The sequence below is a fragment of the Pituophis catenifer genome, unplaced genomic scaffold, assembly GCF_029215685.1.
Source record: "Pituophis catenifer annectens isolate HBS135680 unplaced genomic scaffold, rPitCat1.0.hap2 SCAF_2, whole genome shotgun sequence".
NCBI classification, from domain to species: Eukaryota; Metazoa; Chordata; class Lepidosauria; order Squamata; family Colubridae; genus Pituophis; species Pituophis catenifer.
Genome location: NW_027256882.1, coordinates 227,038,160 through 227,055,471, shown reverse-complemented (window position 1 = coordinate 227,055,471; position 17,312 = coordinate 227,038,160). Strand labels below are relative to the sequence as shown.

The following is a 17,312-nucleotide window of genomic DNA, read 5'->3' as shown; positions in this document are numbered from 1 at the left end:
CATCATCATTTTAGCTAAAACTGCACAAAATATTTTTAGTGTAACACTGCTTATCATAAGCCTTATTTATGTACACTGTGTGTAAAGCTATAATCCTTTGGCCTAAGCTCATTTACGACTGAAGAATTTGCTTTGTCAAACTTCAGTGATGTATTGCCTTGGTAATTTATAAAATGTTAATCAGAAGATAACCAAGTGTTCTTTCCTATATTAGCCCCCATAGACAGATGTGAACAAGCAGCAGTAATCTGAACTAAATCTATGAACAGGAGTTGCCATATATTAGATATATTACTGAGGTGACCTGGAACTAAAGCAGTTCCAGGTCACCTCAGTAATATAGAACATTTTCTTTCACTTTTCTCTAATTTAATATTCATATAAATTTTTACCTCAAGTAATTTGTTTTCTGACTTCATTATCTTTAGTAAAATACATTTAAAATTATTGAAGTTATTCTGAACATAGCCGCATGTTCCCTTAGCTCTACCTTGAAGATGTGTTGTTAAGTGTCCTTTAAAGGCATGGCATCCTGACATCTTACCCACAGCCCATAACTGAGATTGAACTTAGTTTGCAGCTGCTGCTTTCCATCTTCTCCCAACACAAGGCTTACTATATGCATAAATTGTAGTGTTTTAGGGATGACCACAGAAATGAAACACTTGGGCATTGGAATCTGCCCAGGTCCTATTTTCCATTTTTGGATACCTAGAAACACTACTTTTAGGTACAATTGATGGGGGCAGGGGGGAACTCTGTCTTTTAAAAATGTAGTCTAATTTTACCTACCTGGTCAAGATTTGCAATGCACTGATGCAGTAATTTTAGACAGTGTGAGATAAATTAGCACTGGCCTTTTATTAGAGAAGTATGTTGGCTATATTTTTTGTTCTGTAAAAAATATTTCAGGGACTCCAGTACCATCACAAGGATTTATTTAAGGAGGCTAAAACAATTAAGTGTTTCATTAATAGACTTTGGATCAACATCAAAAGGAATTTTTCAAAAGGAATTCCAATACTTACTTGAGAGTCTTTGTAATATAATCTTTGCTTAAACTTTTACTCCTGAGTCAGCTGATTAATAATTAGGTTCTTTTAGGCACTGCATTCCAAGGTTTTCTTTTGCAAATAATTTGTCCAAATACTTATGCTAGAAATAAAACTGTTTATATCCTTGTACAGAAAATAGGAAAGAATTTCTGCTCTGAGATGTATGCTGAAAAGTCTCACAACTTGTCCTTGGTTCCAGTTACAGAGAAGGGTGAAGTTGTTGGTATTTGCAGTATTTTTAAAATCAGATTGGAGGCAAAAATAATACAGTTTCAATTTAAGATTCTATTGTACAAATTTGTTCTCCCAGGCTTTTAACTAAATATTATGTAAGTTGCAGTGCTGTTGAAAAGAATAATTCTACTGACAGACGTTAATATATATATATATGAATATCCTTTAATTTGTAGTATCATTGCTAATGCTTAAGAATTAGCGTCTTCCAGATTTATTGGTATAGGATTAGTTACAGGAAATACTTTCTGCTTTAGATCTGCATTAGCATAAACTCCACTTTCATCTTGCCATGTGTTGATCCCATGTCTCCTGTAATCTGCTGTGTCGGTAAACTGGGAATGACATTTTCTATGTACTACAGAGTACCCGCTCGTATCAGGTGTAACCTAAAGGGAAGGCATTCATGTATATTATTACTCAAAAGAAAGTTTTGAGGAGCAAACTTTAACATTGGCACCACTGTATACCAAAAATAAATGTAGTTTCTCTTCCAATAACATTTTGATTATTTAAATTTCTCAAATTTAGAAATGTGCATGGAAAAAGCTATGTGAGTGGCAACATTTTATACCGGTTTTCCAAAACAGCAAATTGTACTCATCTCTAATGCATATGATTTTCAATGTTTAAAAGGACTATGTTTTTCAATGTTTAAAAGGTAGTATTACATAATACCATCCTGTTTTCAAAACCAGCAAAATCTTGGCTACCTATGAAGAATACAGGCCTGTATTCTCAGACATAGCCTATATCTGCAGATAGTTCTCGAGTTATGACCACTATAGAGACCAGAAAATGAAAATTAATCATTGTGGTGCAGTCATTAAGAGAAGCATCATTTGACTGCACCCAATTTTATGACATTTTTGCCATGTTCATTAAATAAACCACTGCAGTTATTAAGCAAGTCATCACATGATCATGATTCTTGCCATCTTCTCCATTGATTTTGTTTCTCAGAAGCTGACTGGGAAAGTCACACATGGCAATCATGTGACTTCACGACACTGCAACTGTCCTGAGGGCAAGTCAGTCGCCATGTGCCTGGATCATGATCATGTGACTTTGGGAATGCTGCAACAATCATTAAAAGTGAGGACCGGATGGAAGTACTTTTTTTTTTTTTTGCAGTGGCATAACTTAGAACACTTGCTAAAAGAATAATCATTGAGGATTACCATTTAGATATATTATGTATCATTTACTAAAAGTAACTATGGCAATTTTGTCTGAGCATACATCATTTTCTTTTTTTTGCAGTTTCTTTAAATTTTTTTTGTCTTTTTATTATGTAAGTTGCTCAAACTAATTTTGAGCTCAACAACCTTCCAAACTTCATTAATTAGATAAATAAAACCAGACCTAGTACAAAACAGGAACAGTTAGCTCTAATGAGAAAAGCAGGTTTTTGCAAAAAGAATCACAGCGAGCTTAGGAATTAATGGGTCGTTTTTCTTTGGATAGAAGGAATGGGAGAAAGGCTTGGGTAATAAGAGCATAGAAGTGAAGCTAATGTCTGGGAGGCAATACAGAATTATATCCAGGAACCATTATGTTCAAGGAAGCCAGGTATCTAATACCTAGGAAATTTGGAAGGAAGTAGGTAAAAGCAGGGTTATCCAATCTTGGCAACTGGAAGACTTGTGGACTTCAACTCCCAGAATTCCCCAGCCAACCTTGCTGGGAATTCTGGAAGTTGAAGTCTACAGGTCTTCAAGTTAACAAGGTCGGACACTCCTGGGGTAAATTAAAATAAAAACATGGAGTAAGGAATAAAGATGTATGGGAATAGAAACTGTGAAATTATGAATTAGATATGGTTGGAAACATAGAGAGGCTACCCAGCCAGTAGACTACTAACAAAAACTTAAGGAAAGTAAAATATGAGAAATATTTTTTATAAACTAACTTAAAAGAAATACACTTACAGCTGGTGGAAGCTAATATTCCTGTTTCTAATATCAACAAAATGATCCAAGGGTGACCATGTGTGACAGAAAGTGAGCTATTCCATTAGAATAATTGATGATATATTTTTCTTTTTGGGGCTGCCATGGTTACAAAAAGTATGATCACAATCTTACTTCATTAGATTCCTAATTTATTTAAAAAAAGGAATCCAGACTGAATTATTATGCAACAACATGCATCCCTCTTCATTTATTGGCCTTGTGCAATCTGAAAGGTTCTTTTTAAAAAAAAAAAAAAATCACAGATATACACAGACAGTAACATAACAATGTTCTCCTGATGTTTTCAATTGTAGTTTTGTTATATAATTAACTTTTTTTCAGAATCATAAAAGTAGAGGCCAATAAAGAACACAATGCAATTTTGTAATCCAAATAAGAACCACTGTCATAGGTTTGATTTTGCAATATACCAGAGACATGGAAATAATGCATTCTTTTACAAATGGTACTAGAAATCAATGGAAATCAAAGATTGTTAACAGCAAAAGGTATCCTTTATTCTTTTATTTCTGTGTTAATGTTTTGCGTTCTCATTTTCATCTTCTATCTTATCTTCTACCTCAGGCTTGTCAAACTGGTGGCCCACAAGCCGGATATGTCATGCGCAGGTTACACCTACCCCGGTTCCGCAAAGGCAAAAAAGTCACAATGCGTCATGATCTGGCCCATGACGCAATCGAGTTTGACACCGGTGTTCTACCTTATCTATCATTTGTAGTCATACGTATCTTATCAATGATTTCTAGTACAGCCCATAGTTCTATATCCTATACCTTTATAGTTTTTATTCAGCTTTATTTTATTTCTGCTCTGATTTCTTTTTAATGTAACACTTTTCTTCTGCAGGCCGATGCCTGACGTATCACTTATGTGGCTTGTTGGGTACTAGAGAATTTGGATTATTCCGGATTCCAGTTCCTCAGATTCAGTCCCTGAAGTTGTATTGACCATAAATGCTGGTCCCCTTTGAGATTTCAAGGCTGGGGATGGTGGGAATGCTTCTGACCCTGTTGTATCATTTCCCATGTTTTAGACCACTCTGTCGCTGGCCCCAGTCTAATACATCTATAAGATAAGCCCACTCAAATGTTGTACTATAACTAACGTACTAATTTTGGATATTGCTTAACTGTTTTCAAAATAAAATCTGCTAAATATAGTGCTCCAACTGAAATCTTATTGTCAATTGTCATAATATTCACCCAGTAGTAGCTGCTTATTAAAATCCTGTTTTGCATAACAGTCCAATACCCTTTATTTTCCCATATTCTTTCTATTCCCATGTACTTACATATGGTATATAGTCATATGGTGGAACATAGTCTAATCGGTATGTTGTATCCATAAACCTGTAAAACATAAACCATGTAATAAGATTAGCTCCACACTATTTTTTTAACTACATTTACAAACTCATTAAATATAATTGAAAATGTAGGTAATCTTTTTCTTAGAAACCAAAATCTAAGCAATTTTTCTCAAGGTTATTCAAAGCAATTAAAATGTCTTCCAGCCACTATTATATTTCCCTGTTATAAATTATTTTTGCAGATGTCAGGGTTTTTTTTCTTTTTTTGGAGAAAACATACTATAAGATCTGAACATATAAAACATAAACCTTTTCAAACATCTGTTTGATTAATTAATATCTCACACAATGACAAATTGGAGTATTCTTAGATGGTTGCAAATGTTTCTGAAGAGAATTACATATCTATGAGAAGTCTCACTGTTTACATTCAGTTAAATATTTCTATATTTTCAGCCTCAAAAGTTCTCACTAAGACTTACAAGCAAACAGAATAAATGTTCTGCTCTCCCAGCAATTAGGCAAGGTTTACAATTATGTCTTCAAATTTATAGGACAACTACCACAGTACAAGGATGAAGTTGGATTTGAGATATGTTTAATGTTTTCATTACTCTGAGTACCAAAGGGATCTGTGGCAGACACATTTCCATCTCATCCAGGGGTGAAATGCTCCTGGATCGGACCGGATCGCCCAGTCCGGTAGCAATCTTGGCCATTGGTTCAGCGATCCGGTAGCGATGGCAGAGCAAAGCTCAGCCCACCCAACTGGGGGGTCATTACTTCCTGGTTTTAACCAGGAAGTAATGTTTTTTACCTTCTGCGCATGCGCACAAGGTTTTGTGCATGCACACAAGGTTTTGCGCATGCGCAGGTCTGTGCGCACACGTGACATGTGGCACATGCACTTCTGAACCAGTAAGGAAGGTAAGTAGATTTCACCCCTGATCACATCTCTTTTTATTCATTTCTTTCACACACTCTCAGAAGAAGAAAGCATGAGTATAATCAATGTGGCCTCTCACATTTTAGAGTTTATTGTAGTTAAGGCCTTATGATTAAACCTTTTGTGGTCACAAGAACATGTTTTGCAAGATGCCATGTAAATACATAAAAACAAAACGTACCCTTATCATCTTGCAATAAAGATCATTTTGTACCACCTTTTCTTTGAAAAATGATCTCACTTAAGTTTCCGTTCCAATCCAGTGACTAAGTTTTGGAACAATTTCCAAGTTACAATCAAGGCAGATGATCCATCTCTTGCAAGCAAAATAAAATCTAGCTTTTAGGAACTAAGAAGGGAGCTTATGGCAGCTGGACTTAGCTTCCTCTTCCTATTCTTTCCCTGATCTGTTTATTATTCTTCGTAGAGCAAATATAATATATCATATTTCTGTAGAAACAGAACTGGTCAACAATCAGTTCAATTTACAAACATTACTCATTTCCTGCACAGAATAATGTCAGTGACGTTGATAGTGCTGGGGATGCATTCTGTGCTCCAGCAGCCCACCATGGCTTCTGAAATCTAGTTATCAGGGTTTTTTTCCCCTACTGCTAGGAGATCGGAAGTTTTAAAAAATCCAGAGAATTACTAAATTGCAATAAAGATTGCTGCCATCTGGTGGTTACCTAGATTTCTGCACCAGGTTTTTCGTAGCTCTACTTTTGGGGAGAATATACCGGTACTCTGAACATTGTTGAAAAATTAGACTGATCAACTTTAAGCATCCTTAGAAAATGACTTCTCTGTTTCAGCCTGACTTCAAGCCTAGGTAACAGCAGGACAGAAGTGCAATCCAATTAATTTCCTTATAAGTAGTGGCCTTTAATATCACGAGACTTGATATATTTATGTTGCATCTTTGAGGATTACTATAGTACCAATGTTCTTATTTTCAGAACTGTTTTTAAAAATTGGAAAGTACTTGATTCCGTGGAATTGTTTCAAGGGTTCTTATACCGCCTATTTGGTTGCCCATATTATATAATAGTAAATTAGTCATTGTGCTATTGGTAATCTATAGTTTTCAATACCTTCATTGTGTTGAAACAATGTGCAAGCAAAAAAAAAAAAAATCCTAGATAATGAAAACTGTTACGCATTTCTGTTTTCACCTGATTTAGAAACAGGTGTAGGAAGGCCAAAACCACCCCATGACATCTTGACTCTCTTTCCTTCCTTCCTGTCTACCTAATGAACTCCAACAATAAAAAGAAAAGCTTAAGCCTTTTGACACCTAGGCTGAAAGTAAAGCATGTCTCAACATAGATGAAATTGGCAAATGTCACTAAATAAGAAAATCTCAAGATATTATTAGTTCTTCACCCCCTTGACTCACCAAAGATAAAAGATTGCAAAATTCCACAGAGAGTTAAACTGAATTTCCTCACTACCAGACCAGACCAGGGGTGCTTTCCAGTAATCCCTAGAAGGCGGGCTGAGTCCACAAACTCTCTTAAGAACAATAGGACTTATTTATAAAAGTACCTCTCTAAAGCTATGATTCATGGCCACCTGTGATTGCTATGACTGTCTGTCATGCTCTCAAATTTCACCTCTACTTCTAGCAACTGTCCTATGTTCTTTGGAACAGCAGGCTCAGAACGGATCAAGAATTTCTTTTAACACAGGGAAAAAGAGGTTACTTGACCAAATCAAGGGAAACCCTGAGTATGCAGAAGAAAGTGCCTCCGGCATTCCCACAACCACACCAGCTGCAAACTAGAGACTGCCCTTATTTAAAAAACCAAACATCCTAGTAGTGGTTTTTGCTTAGTGGAGCAGCTGCAAGTAAGCAGCCCAGCACACAAGAACCTCCCCAGAGAGCTGTGGGAAAAATCAAAGAATTTTGTCTTTATTTCTGATCTGTCTTTCCATTCCTTCCCACCTTTCTCCAAAGCGGTGAATGTATTTGCAAGTAAGTTCAGCCACAGGCATAGGAAAGTGGAGTTTACAGCATGATGGTTATGAAGTACAAATCCAGCAGGCTGTTATGAACAAAGCTCCCTAAAAGCAAAATCTCCCAAAGGTCTAAGAAAAATTTAGGATATGGTATTAAATTATTAGTAGAAAGACAAAGAAGTCAATGGGAAATCATAAGAAACCAGTTTCATTAATTTGAATGGAAATAAACTGATAAATTATCAGTTCTCTAGTACAAATGAAAAACATTGAAATAATTGAAACTGAAGTTTAAGTGTTCTGGTAATACCAAGAATAAAATTATCAGATACTTTTAAGTACCAAGATAATGTTATGAGGTACAAATATAGGAACTTTTATCATATTACAGGTCTCAATAAGCATCAACATGAAGCACAACAAAATCTGAACTTCATAGTAAAACTGAAATAATTAGCATATATGTATATACAAACATTTTAAACTTCTCTGGTGGGTGGCGTGGTAATACAGCACCAAAGCCTGTTTCAGGTAGCTCTGTTTCCCTGAGGGGGGAAAAAAGAGAGACAAGCTTTCAGATTGAAAGGAAAATTAAAGGAAAATGCAAGCTTTATTATTTTAGATCCAATTGACAATACTGGATGGACCGATGGGTGGGCGGGCAGCCTTAAGTCAAAATCAATTCAATGGGCTTTACAAAGGAAAAAGCGTAGGGCAGTGCAACCTTAGAGAAAACTAGTATTATGTCTTTTTTATATATGTGTGTTTTTTATTTCTTTACTGTACTTTGCATTGTTGCACTGCCCTCTACTGGATGAATGGTGTCAAATTATTTAAACATACTAAAAAAAACCATTACATTAATTTTGTGGTTCTTGGGATATCAGTTATTGTTTTCTCCTTTTATTTAATGCTTTGTGAATGTTAATGAACTGTAAAATATATCAGAGATTAGATGGAGTAATTCTTGAAATAAAGGATTAATTGCTCCCAAAGTTTTTAAAAACAAAGGTAGAAAGAAATAGGACAAAAGAGATGATCATGATATATTTTATATGATAGTATTATTTAAATTATTATAGATGCAAAAATATAAAAAATACCTGTCAACAACAATTGTGTGAAAGCCATCTTCATCTAGCAAAGGTTTCAAAATCTCTAGTTCTTTATATTCTTTTTTGCTACAGGGAGATGATAGGTAATCTTGATATGTTGTTACCCATTTCTAAAAGTAAATGTTAGAACAAGGAATCATTATGTAATTCCAATGTAGTATATTTTTTTAAAGTACTCTGATAACCAACACTTAACATCTTAACATCTGTTGAAATCCTGGAGATATAATTCACTCTTATAATTTAATAAACATTGCTACTAAATGATAATAAAACATCTACAAAACTGCACAATCCGGGTTTGGGTGATATTCTTGAAATCATTGGTGTTGATTGAAATTAATGTAAGTGGTTTTAATACCCATCTTGAGTCTTCTAAAACTTTTACACAATATTTATTAACTTAATAACAATATACAGGGGTATTCTATGAATGGCTTTGCTGTGTGGTAATATATTGATAATAAATAAATATGAATGGGATACATCAACATAATCAAACAAACATGCTATCAACAATAAGCTATCTTACTTGATCCGTGGTTCCAAATCTCCAGTAAGTAGACTGACATAAGTTTTTAGAACCCAAAGGAATTTTATGTATATCATAATCCTTAGGTTCAGCATCTCTATTCTGGAACCTTTATAAGAAATAATAAATAGTAATACTAAAACATATTTTAAAAGTTACTAATATCTACATTACTACTGACATAATATTACAAGTCATATCCAAATATATGTATATGCAGAGTCGATTACATTTTTATTTTAATCAACGTCCCATACAAGAGCACTTCTCAGAAAGTGTTAAAAGTTTCTAAATATATCTGAAATCAAAACCAAAATAAACCCAAAAATTTGAAAAAGTCAACTTCAAATATTATTGCTAACTCAATGACTAAGCTTCATATTGAAAACAGCCAGAATGAATGACACCTTGTGGCTTAGTCACATCTAGTGAGGTTTTGTTTTTTTTAAAGAGAGAATGATCATAAACCACATCAGACCAGTGAACAGTACTTTTTTCTTACCAGCCAGACACAAGAGTGGGTCTCCCATAATATGCTGAATTGGAGCGCAACGTCAGCGCTCCTTTGCGCTCCATCACATCTGGTGGCCCTAATTCCATCTTCAAATGATTTTAGATTTTTCACCACTTCTACAGGACCACTATATCTGAAATTAATTCAGTTATTAGTAATTATTCTTCCTACTGTAGGGCACTTCACAGCAGAATATTCACATTCATTTGAATGTGAATATTCATTCACATTCATATTATAATTAAGAAGTTAATCTTGAGACCGGTACTTCACTCCCTCTGTATTATTTCTCAAAGCTCCAAGCTTTCACTGTCTTATTCTCTCAAGTCAACAAATGAACTGAACAGCAAGGAAGGAAGGAAGCCTTCGCAGCCTTCATTCTTTGCTGAACACATTAGTCTCCATGGTAACCACTGATGCTATAGAGGAAAATAACAAACCTCAAAACTATTCCGCCAAGAAGCCGGAACTACTTTTGGGTCTGTTCATTGTAAGGCAAGGGGAAAGCTACAAATAATTCTTACAAGGTAATACTATGGAAATATCCAAAATGTGAGATATCATGCCAAGCTTGCCATCAAGATGGAATTGTGAAAATATATAGTTTCCTCGTCGTTTCATGGGCAGAGTGATGCTGAATTCAACCTTTTCTTCTGTAAATAATCAAAGTGTGAATTTTACAGTACCTTTTTTTAATGAAAAACACTAGTCAGTGTAATCCAAGACCTTTCTATCTAAATGTTCCCATTTTGTGTTTTTCATAACAAAAAAGCTGAAATAGTATTGGTTGAATAATTAGTAAGTGAAATTATTATAGAAAAAGGTGTTTCAGAAAGAAACTGAACTGCATATTTTAAAATCCATTTTAAAATATGCAGTTGATGAAAATCAGAAAGAATATGGACATAATAATGACAAACTTACTTTGCTCAATCATAGAGGGAGGTAAGTGAAGACAATATGTATCATTTCAAAATGTAATAATCATATTGTATTAAATTGAATGCAAAAAACCTCTATATTAGTTTAACAATTTTATTATGCCAACTCAGGGTTATAAATCCAGTGACTTAGTTCACATAATGTGCTAAGACAGCATGCTTAATAAAACCCTTAATAGCAGAATTCAGTTAATACTAAGTCAAAATGAGGATCTTTTGATCTTTTTGACAGTGTGACGAGATAAGTAGGAGTAAACTCTCAAGCAAAGCAAAAAAGAGAAATGGGGGAGAAAGAAAACAATAACCAATATTCAGGCTGTGAGAACAAAAATGGGAGATAGTAGAAACATTTAATTAAGTTTTATCAACTGCTGAGATAGTTTCAGGTTGTACCAAGGCTTTCCCTTGGGCTGTAAGAATGAGAAATAAACATGATTGGTTTTGATCTTCTTCTCCTTCCCCAATTGTTAAATTATAAAATTCAGCTGTTAACTTAAACCTGTTTCAGTATTTAAGCAAAACACACCAGATCTTTGATAGGAGGAAAACTAAAGTATGGAGAAGTTAAATATTGTTTTATTTTAAAGAAAATCATCTTAAATTATGTGATAGGTAAAAAAAAAAAAAGTCAACAGAAGCCCCATCAGGTATCCTAATACTAAAAGAAAAATTGTAAAAAAAATTGTGAACCCCCCCTCCCTCTGGAAATCTGCTGGTCCTAACCTGGTTAGGTTTTAGTAAAGCACTGAAGCCCTGGCTGTTCCCCCAAATGTTTAGGCCTGGAAAGTAAATGAAATCTGAGAATTATTGTAGACAATTATAGACAGTTAAGTGAGTTTTGTCCTATTTTATGACCTTTCTTGACACAAGTGAATCACTATAGTTGTTAGGTTAGTAACATGAGTGTTAAGTGAATCTGGCTTCCCCATTGACTTTGTCAGAGGGTCAAAACAGGCAATCACATGACCCCAGGACACTGCAACCATCATAAATTCATGCCAGTTGCCAAGTGTTTGAATTTTGTTCACAAGACCATTGGGATGCTGCAATGGTGTGAAAAATGATCGTCACTTTTTACAGTTCCATTGTAACTTTGATGGATCATTAAATAAATGGCTATAAATCAAGGACTACCCGTATGGTAGTTTGCCTTATGAGGCTTGTCTGAGATATGAATTTCTTCTTTGATAGTTCCTTGATTAGAAACTCGGTTGGTTGGTTGTGCTATTTCTTAGTGTTATCTGGTGCTATTTCAGGAATCAATCAAGAAAGAAATAATATCATTAAACCATATGAGAAAATTCAGTGTCCATAGTATGGTTGCCCAGAGTGGCTGAATATCTCGATCTGCCCTGATTAGTATCTGGCAACATATCTGCAGAAAGTCATATGCTGAATTTGTTATGAATTTATAATTTTTAGTCCCAGCTTGTTGCTGCATACATGTTAGATATGTTATACAGTCATCATCTGCTGCCAAGTCATCAATAAAACAGTAGATATCACGAATTAATATGAAAAAGGTATTTTAGTCATATGACTGGATAGTGCATTTTATTTTTCACATTCTAATGTATTAGAACAACATGGATCAAATAATGTAAATGACAATATGTGATTTTAGGAATTGGAAAAGCAGCTCAGAATTTGCAGTAATCATTTTTTCTGGTTTTAATTACGGTAGCTTTCTATTTTTCTAGGCTGGGACTTGGGTCATACTGTAGGTGTAGTTTCTTCTACTTTGAGGTAAAATATATATTTCTTTGAACTACCATTTGTCTCTTACTAAGGCCATGTAGGATGTTTCTTTCATTCTGAAATCTATGAGTATCTAGAACAAGGGTGTCAAGCCCGCAGGCTGGATGCATCACGTGCTGGCCCGCCCATCCCAGCTCCACGAATGGGAAAAATGTCACATGAAGGCAACGTGACATGGCGAGTTTGACACCTGTGATCTAGAATGATACTATAGGATGGCATAATACAGATTATATAATTTTATTGTTTATACTGTTATTTGAGCATCATCTTGAGTACATCATATTTCATTCAATTTTATGAAGATTTACAGTATGTTTTTTTTTTTTTTTAATTTGATTTATATGCCGCCCTTCTCCGAAGACTCAGGGCGGCTTACAATGTGCTCAGCAATAGCCTTCATCCTTTTTGTATATTTATACAAAGTCAGCTTATTGCCCCCACAAACTGGGTCCTCATTTCACCTACCTTAGAAAGGATGGAAGGCTGAGTCAACCTTGAGCCTTGGCGAGATTCGAACCCTGCAGTAATTGCAGGCAGCTGGTCTTAAGCAGCTTAATAACAGGGTGCTTTAAACCCTTGTACTACCAAGGCTCATATGTTTCAGATATGCTCTGCACCACAGCAATATAGTAAATATTTATATAACTAACCAAAATCAAAATTGCAAGCAGCAAGAAGTGAAACTGAAACAAAAAAAGATATGTTATAATAAATCTATATACAAGAGAATTCAAGACTTGAACACGTTCAGTCTTGACTATTATCATGCGTAACACATTTTCCAGCACATTGATAAGTCCTGCAAATGTGGAAAACATGGATATGTCTTTAATCTACTATTTTAAATTATCTTTCTATTGGAGCAAATCAATTTGCTTGAATCAATGAATTTCATGGGTAGAGTTGCCTTCAGGATAGATTATTTGAACAATTCCAGGGGATCTGGAAAGATCTTTATCTGGTACTGTACTTTCATTTTTGTTCCATGTTGATTCCATTAAACAATATCATGTTTCCCCAAAAATAAGAAAAAAAGAGAAAGCCGGAACAGGGAGGGACCTCAGCTGTCAGCATCCTTGCCGATTAACCTTTCAATTAGCTCCTCTTATCAAGTCCCATCTCGGAGCTCCGGTCCTGGCGGGTTGAAGCCATTTTTAGCATCTGACCCACATACACACAAAAAGGTTTGCTGAGGACGAGGTTGGGTTGGGAACACGGGCAGAAGGGGAAGGCGACCCCACCTCTCCCCTGGCAACCCCAGGGCTGGCAGAGAGACCCCCTCCCCGCTCTTTTTCCTCCACCGCAGGGTTTTTGGCATCCACAGGGGCTGATCACCACCTACCCACAGGGGGCTCCTTTCCACATGGGGAAGCGGCAGGACATCTCCGTGCCCTCCCATTGTGTGGAGGCGGCTGGGTGGGTGGGGAAGCAAGGCAGGAACCTTCCAGTCGGGGCAGGGAGGAATCCGCTCGTTGGGACTGTGGGCTCCTTTTCCCCCCTGGCCGGCCAGGCTCCTCTCCGGCCTCACCTCCTCACGCCGTGTTGTTTGCGTGGTAGCTGCGCATGCGTCTAAATCAGCGGTTCTCAACCTGGGGGTCGCGACCCCTTTGGGGGTCGAACGGCCATTTCCCAGGGGTCGCCAAAGCCCTCTCTCGCCCCCCCCTTCACTCACCCTCTGCCTCTGCTGGATCGCCCGGTCGCCGTTCGCTTACCCCGCCCACTCCCAATCTATTGCTGCTCCGGAGTCCCAGCTGATGGCTAGAGGGAAAAAAACTTTAAATTCTTGCCGAGGGGCTTCAAAGAGCTAGCTGCAAAGAGGTAAATTCCTGGAGCAAGTTTTTTTCCCCCTAGCTATACTGAAAAGAGAAAGCAGGGTCTTAGCTGCAACGTGACAAAATGAGGCAGAGAGGTTTCTTTTTCTTTTTCCTCACCAAAAAAGGTAGGTACAAAACTGCAAACAGTGGGGAATTTAGGGCAAGAGGAGGTTCAAGATTTTAAAACACAAAAGAAAAAAAGCTCTATTTAACTAGGGAATTGTAATAATTGAGATACTATTAATTGTATATTGTGTTGAAAGCAGAAATGGTTAAGTTGTGGTTTGGAGGAATATATAGGGGACATTATTTGGTTTATTATTATTGGTAAATATAATTAATTGATTTGTAAGAAATTGGATTGCATGGAAATAATTGGAATATTCATGTTCATATTGATAAATATACAAAAAAGATAGTTATATAACTAATTGATTTATATTAAAATGTTGAATTTGTATTAAACAACTGTATTACATAATTAACCAATGTGAGGATGGATATAAAAATAGATGACAATGCGAAGGGGTATAATATAGAATAGAAGGGAAAAATTGAATTTGATTAAGATTAGAGATGAGGATGAAGGGTAATATTGGTTTTTTAAAAAAATAGTTGAGGAATAAATATGGTAAAAAGGAAATATAGAAATTGTAAATTTAATTGAAATGACTAAATACTGTGTTGGAAGAAATATCCTTCTGGGTTCTGCTCCAAGTGGGGAAAAAGACACTGGAAACATGGAGACTGTTTGGAAAGATGTTTTAATAGTGGACAGGATCACATGGCTTGATGGGGCCCATTGTGTTAGTTTCTGTTGCTATTGTGTTGCAAATGTCCTTTGACAAAGGATTGACTTTCTGCCTCTGGCCCATTAACAAAGGGTGGGGGGCAGGAAGGTGGGAGCTGCTTTGTCTGTAAAATATGCTTCTCCATTTCTCATCCAGGGAAATATAATATTCTGCCTTTTTAATATTTCCCAAAATATTTCATTCTTCTAGGAAAGGGGTGGCTGCTAACCTCCTACAACTGTTTAAATTTGTGGACCGGCCAAATACTCTGTTCAAAGAAAATATGTTGTATGTTTGTATGTGTGTTTCTAATTATTGCTATTTATTCCTATTTGTTCTCTTTTATTCTTTAAAGTTTAACAATTCATTCTTTATCTTAATATCTTTATATTTGTTTGGGGTTGGCTTTCTTCCCTTTCATCTTTTTTATTGTACAGCAATCTTTCTCCTCAAACCTACCACCTTTCTTTCTTACTTACTTCTTTTCTTTCTTACTTACTTTCTCTTCCCCCCCTCTTCTTCTTCTCCCTACTTCCTCTTTCTCCTTCTCCTCCTCTCTTCCTCCCTCTCTTACCTTCACTCCTATTCTAATTTCCCTTCCCTTCCTTCATCCCTCTCTATTGCTGTATCCTTTTATGCATATGGACTACTCATAGGGCTGAAAAAGTTATTTTTGACTGGTCCTCGCACTTTTGACAAGTCCTCGAACTTACGACTGTCCTCACATTTTATGTTTTTGCCCTATCTTGTCACCATGGTGAAGAGAAGCAGTTGTGAAATGAGTGACATGGTTGTTAAGAATGCTACAATGGGCATAAATGATGACCAGTCATAAGTGTGAAGACCGGTCAAAAGTGCGAGGACCTGTCAGAAATCACATTTTTCAGCCCTCTGGGTAGTCCTTTTGTGCACAGGGACTACTCAGAGGGCTGAAAAAGTTATTTTTGACTGGTCCTCGCACTTTTGACCAGTCCTCGAATTTACGACTGTCCTCACATTTTACGTTTTTTGCCCTATCTTATACCATGTTGAAGAGAAGCAGTTGTGAAATGAGTGACATGGTTGTTAAGAATGCTGCACAGGCATAAATGTGAGGATGGTCATAAGTGTGAGGACCAGTCAAAAGTGCGAGGACCTGTCAGAAATGACTTTTTTTCAGCCCTCTGAGTAGTCCCTATACACATAGCCATGGCCACCCGGTCACATGACCAGCTAGCCACGCCCACTCGGTCACATGACCTCCAAGCCACGCCCACAAAATAAGCCACGCCCACAGAACCGGTAGTAAAAGAAATTTAGAACCCACCCCTGGTTGGGGGTCACCACAACATGAGGAACTGTATTAAAGGGTCGCGGCATTAGGAAGGTTGAGAACCACTGGTCTAAATATTTGGGGGGGGCTTATATTCGGCGGGGGAGCTTATTTTAGCGCATGAGCTTGAAAGCCCAATTGGGCTTATTATCAAAACAGGTCCTAGTTTCGGGGAAACACGGTACATTTATTATTTTTACCAGAAATCCAATAAATATAGATGTGCTTTGCAACATTAATTGCAAAGTCTATAATTTTATTTTATGATGGCTTCATAGATCTATTATTTTTATGGCATGGTATGTTATTTATGGTAAAATTTATAGTTTCAGTTGGATCCTACATAAAGTATGAAGCTGGTTGAAAGAACCCTATCTCAGATCCAAGATTCTGCTTGATAGTTATGTTTCAGCTTTAGAGGAAGATATGAAAGATGCAAATTTAGGCCCAATTTTATATGCAAATTACACCAGTTCTAATTACTATAATGTAGTCTATGAACATAGATATATTTAAATAAACATGTACCATGTTTCCCTGAAAGTAAGAACCTGTCTTATATTTTTTTGAACCATGAAATAAATGCTTGGCCTTATTGCCATGCGCTCAAAAGCCGTATTGGGCTTATTATCAGGAGATGTCTTATTATGGGGGAAACAGGGTAATAATAACCAGAATGATTAAGATTTTTTCATCATCATGTCACCAAAAATTGCTGGATGAGAGATGTATTTCAATCCATATTCAGGGTTGTTACTTGGTGGAAATTTCACCTAGATCCAATTAAAAAAAACTAATATGAAATCAACCAGAGTTTTATTTCTATTTCATGGAGCCAACTTTTACTTTTTCCCTTGCAGATTTTATTTTCAATGGATATCATCTCCAAGTCTACAGCTTAAAACCACACGTGCATCTCAATATTTTGTGCCTGCTTAGTAGAAAGAAAAGGCTCCACCATTTCTTTGCACTCTTTACCTGAAAGTAAGCCTCACTGACTTTGTGGTAAGTAGGGATTCCTTGCCAAGTAAATACTTTAACCACTAATAC

General features: G+C 36.2%; 1 protein-coding gene across 1 annotated transcript; it reads right to left on the bottom strand.

The window, feature by feature from the left end:
• Positions 1 to 1,480: 1,480 nt before the first annotated feature.
• On the bottom strand, positions 1,481 to 9,744 carry CFAP95 (cilia and flagella associated protein 95). The gene is made up of 6 exons (XM_070935597.1): positions 9,632 to 9,744; positions 9,130 to 9,238; positions 8,586 to 8,707; positions 7,959 to 8,027; positions 4,557 to 4,614; positions 1,481 to 1,678 (listed from the first exon to the last, which is right to left on the bottom strand). Exons 1-6 carry the CDS (start codon positions 9,727 to 9,729, stop codon positions 1,481 to 1,483), a joined length of 654 nt encoding a protein of 217 aa, XP_070791698.1. The 5' UTR covers positions 9,730 to 9,744.
• Between the last annotated feature and the right edge of the window lie 7,568 nt (positions 9,745 to 17,312).

Coding starts and splice junctions, on each gene's coding strand:
- CFAP95 (XM_070935597.1), bottom strand. CDS start 9,729: ATGGAATTAGGGCCACCAGATGTGATGGAGCGCAAAGGAGCGCTGACG. Junction 8,028..8,585: donor CACACAATTGTTGTTGACAG/GTATTTTTTATA, acceptor TTCCCCCCTCAG/GGAAACAGAGCTACCTGAAA. Junction 1,679..4,556: donor CATATGACTATATACCATAT/GTAAGTACATGG, acceptor CCTTCCCTTTAG/GTTACACCTGATACGAGCGG.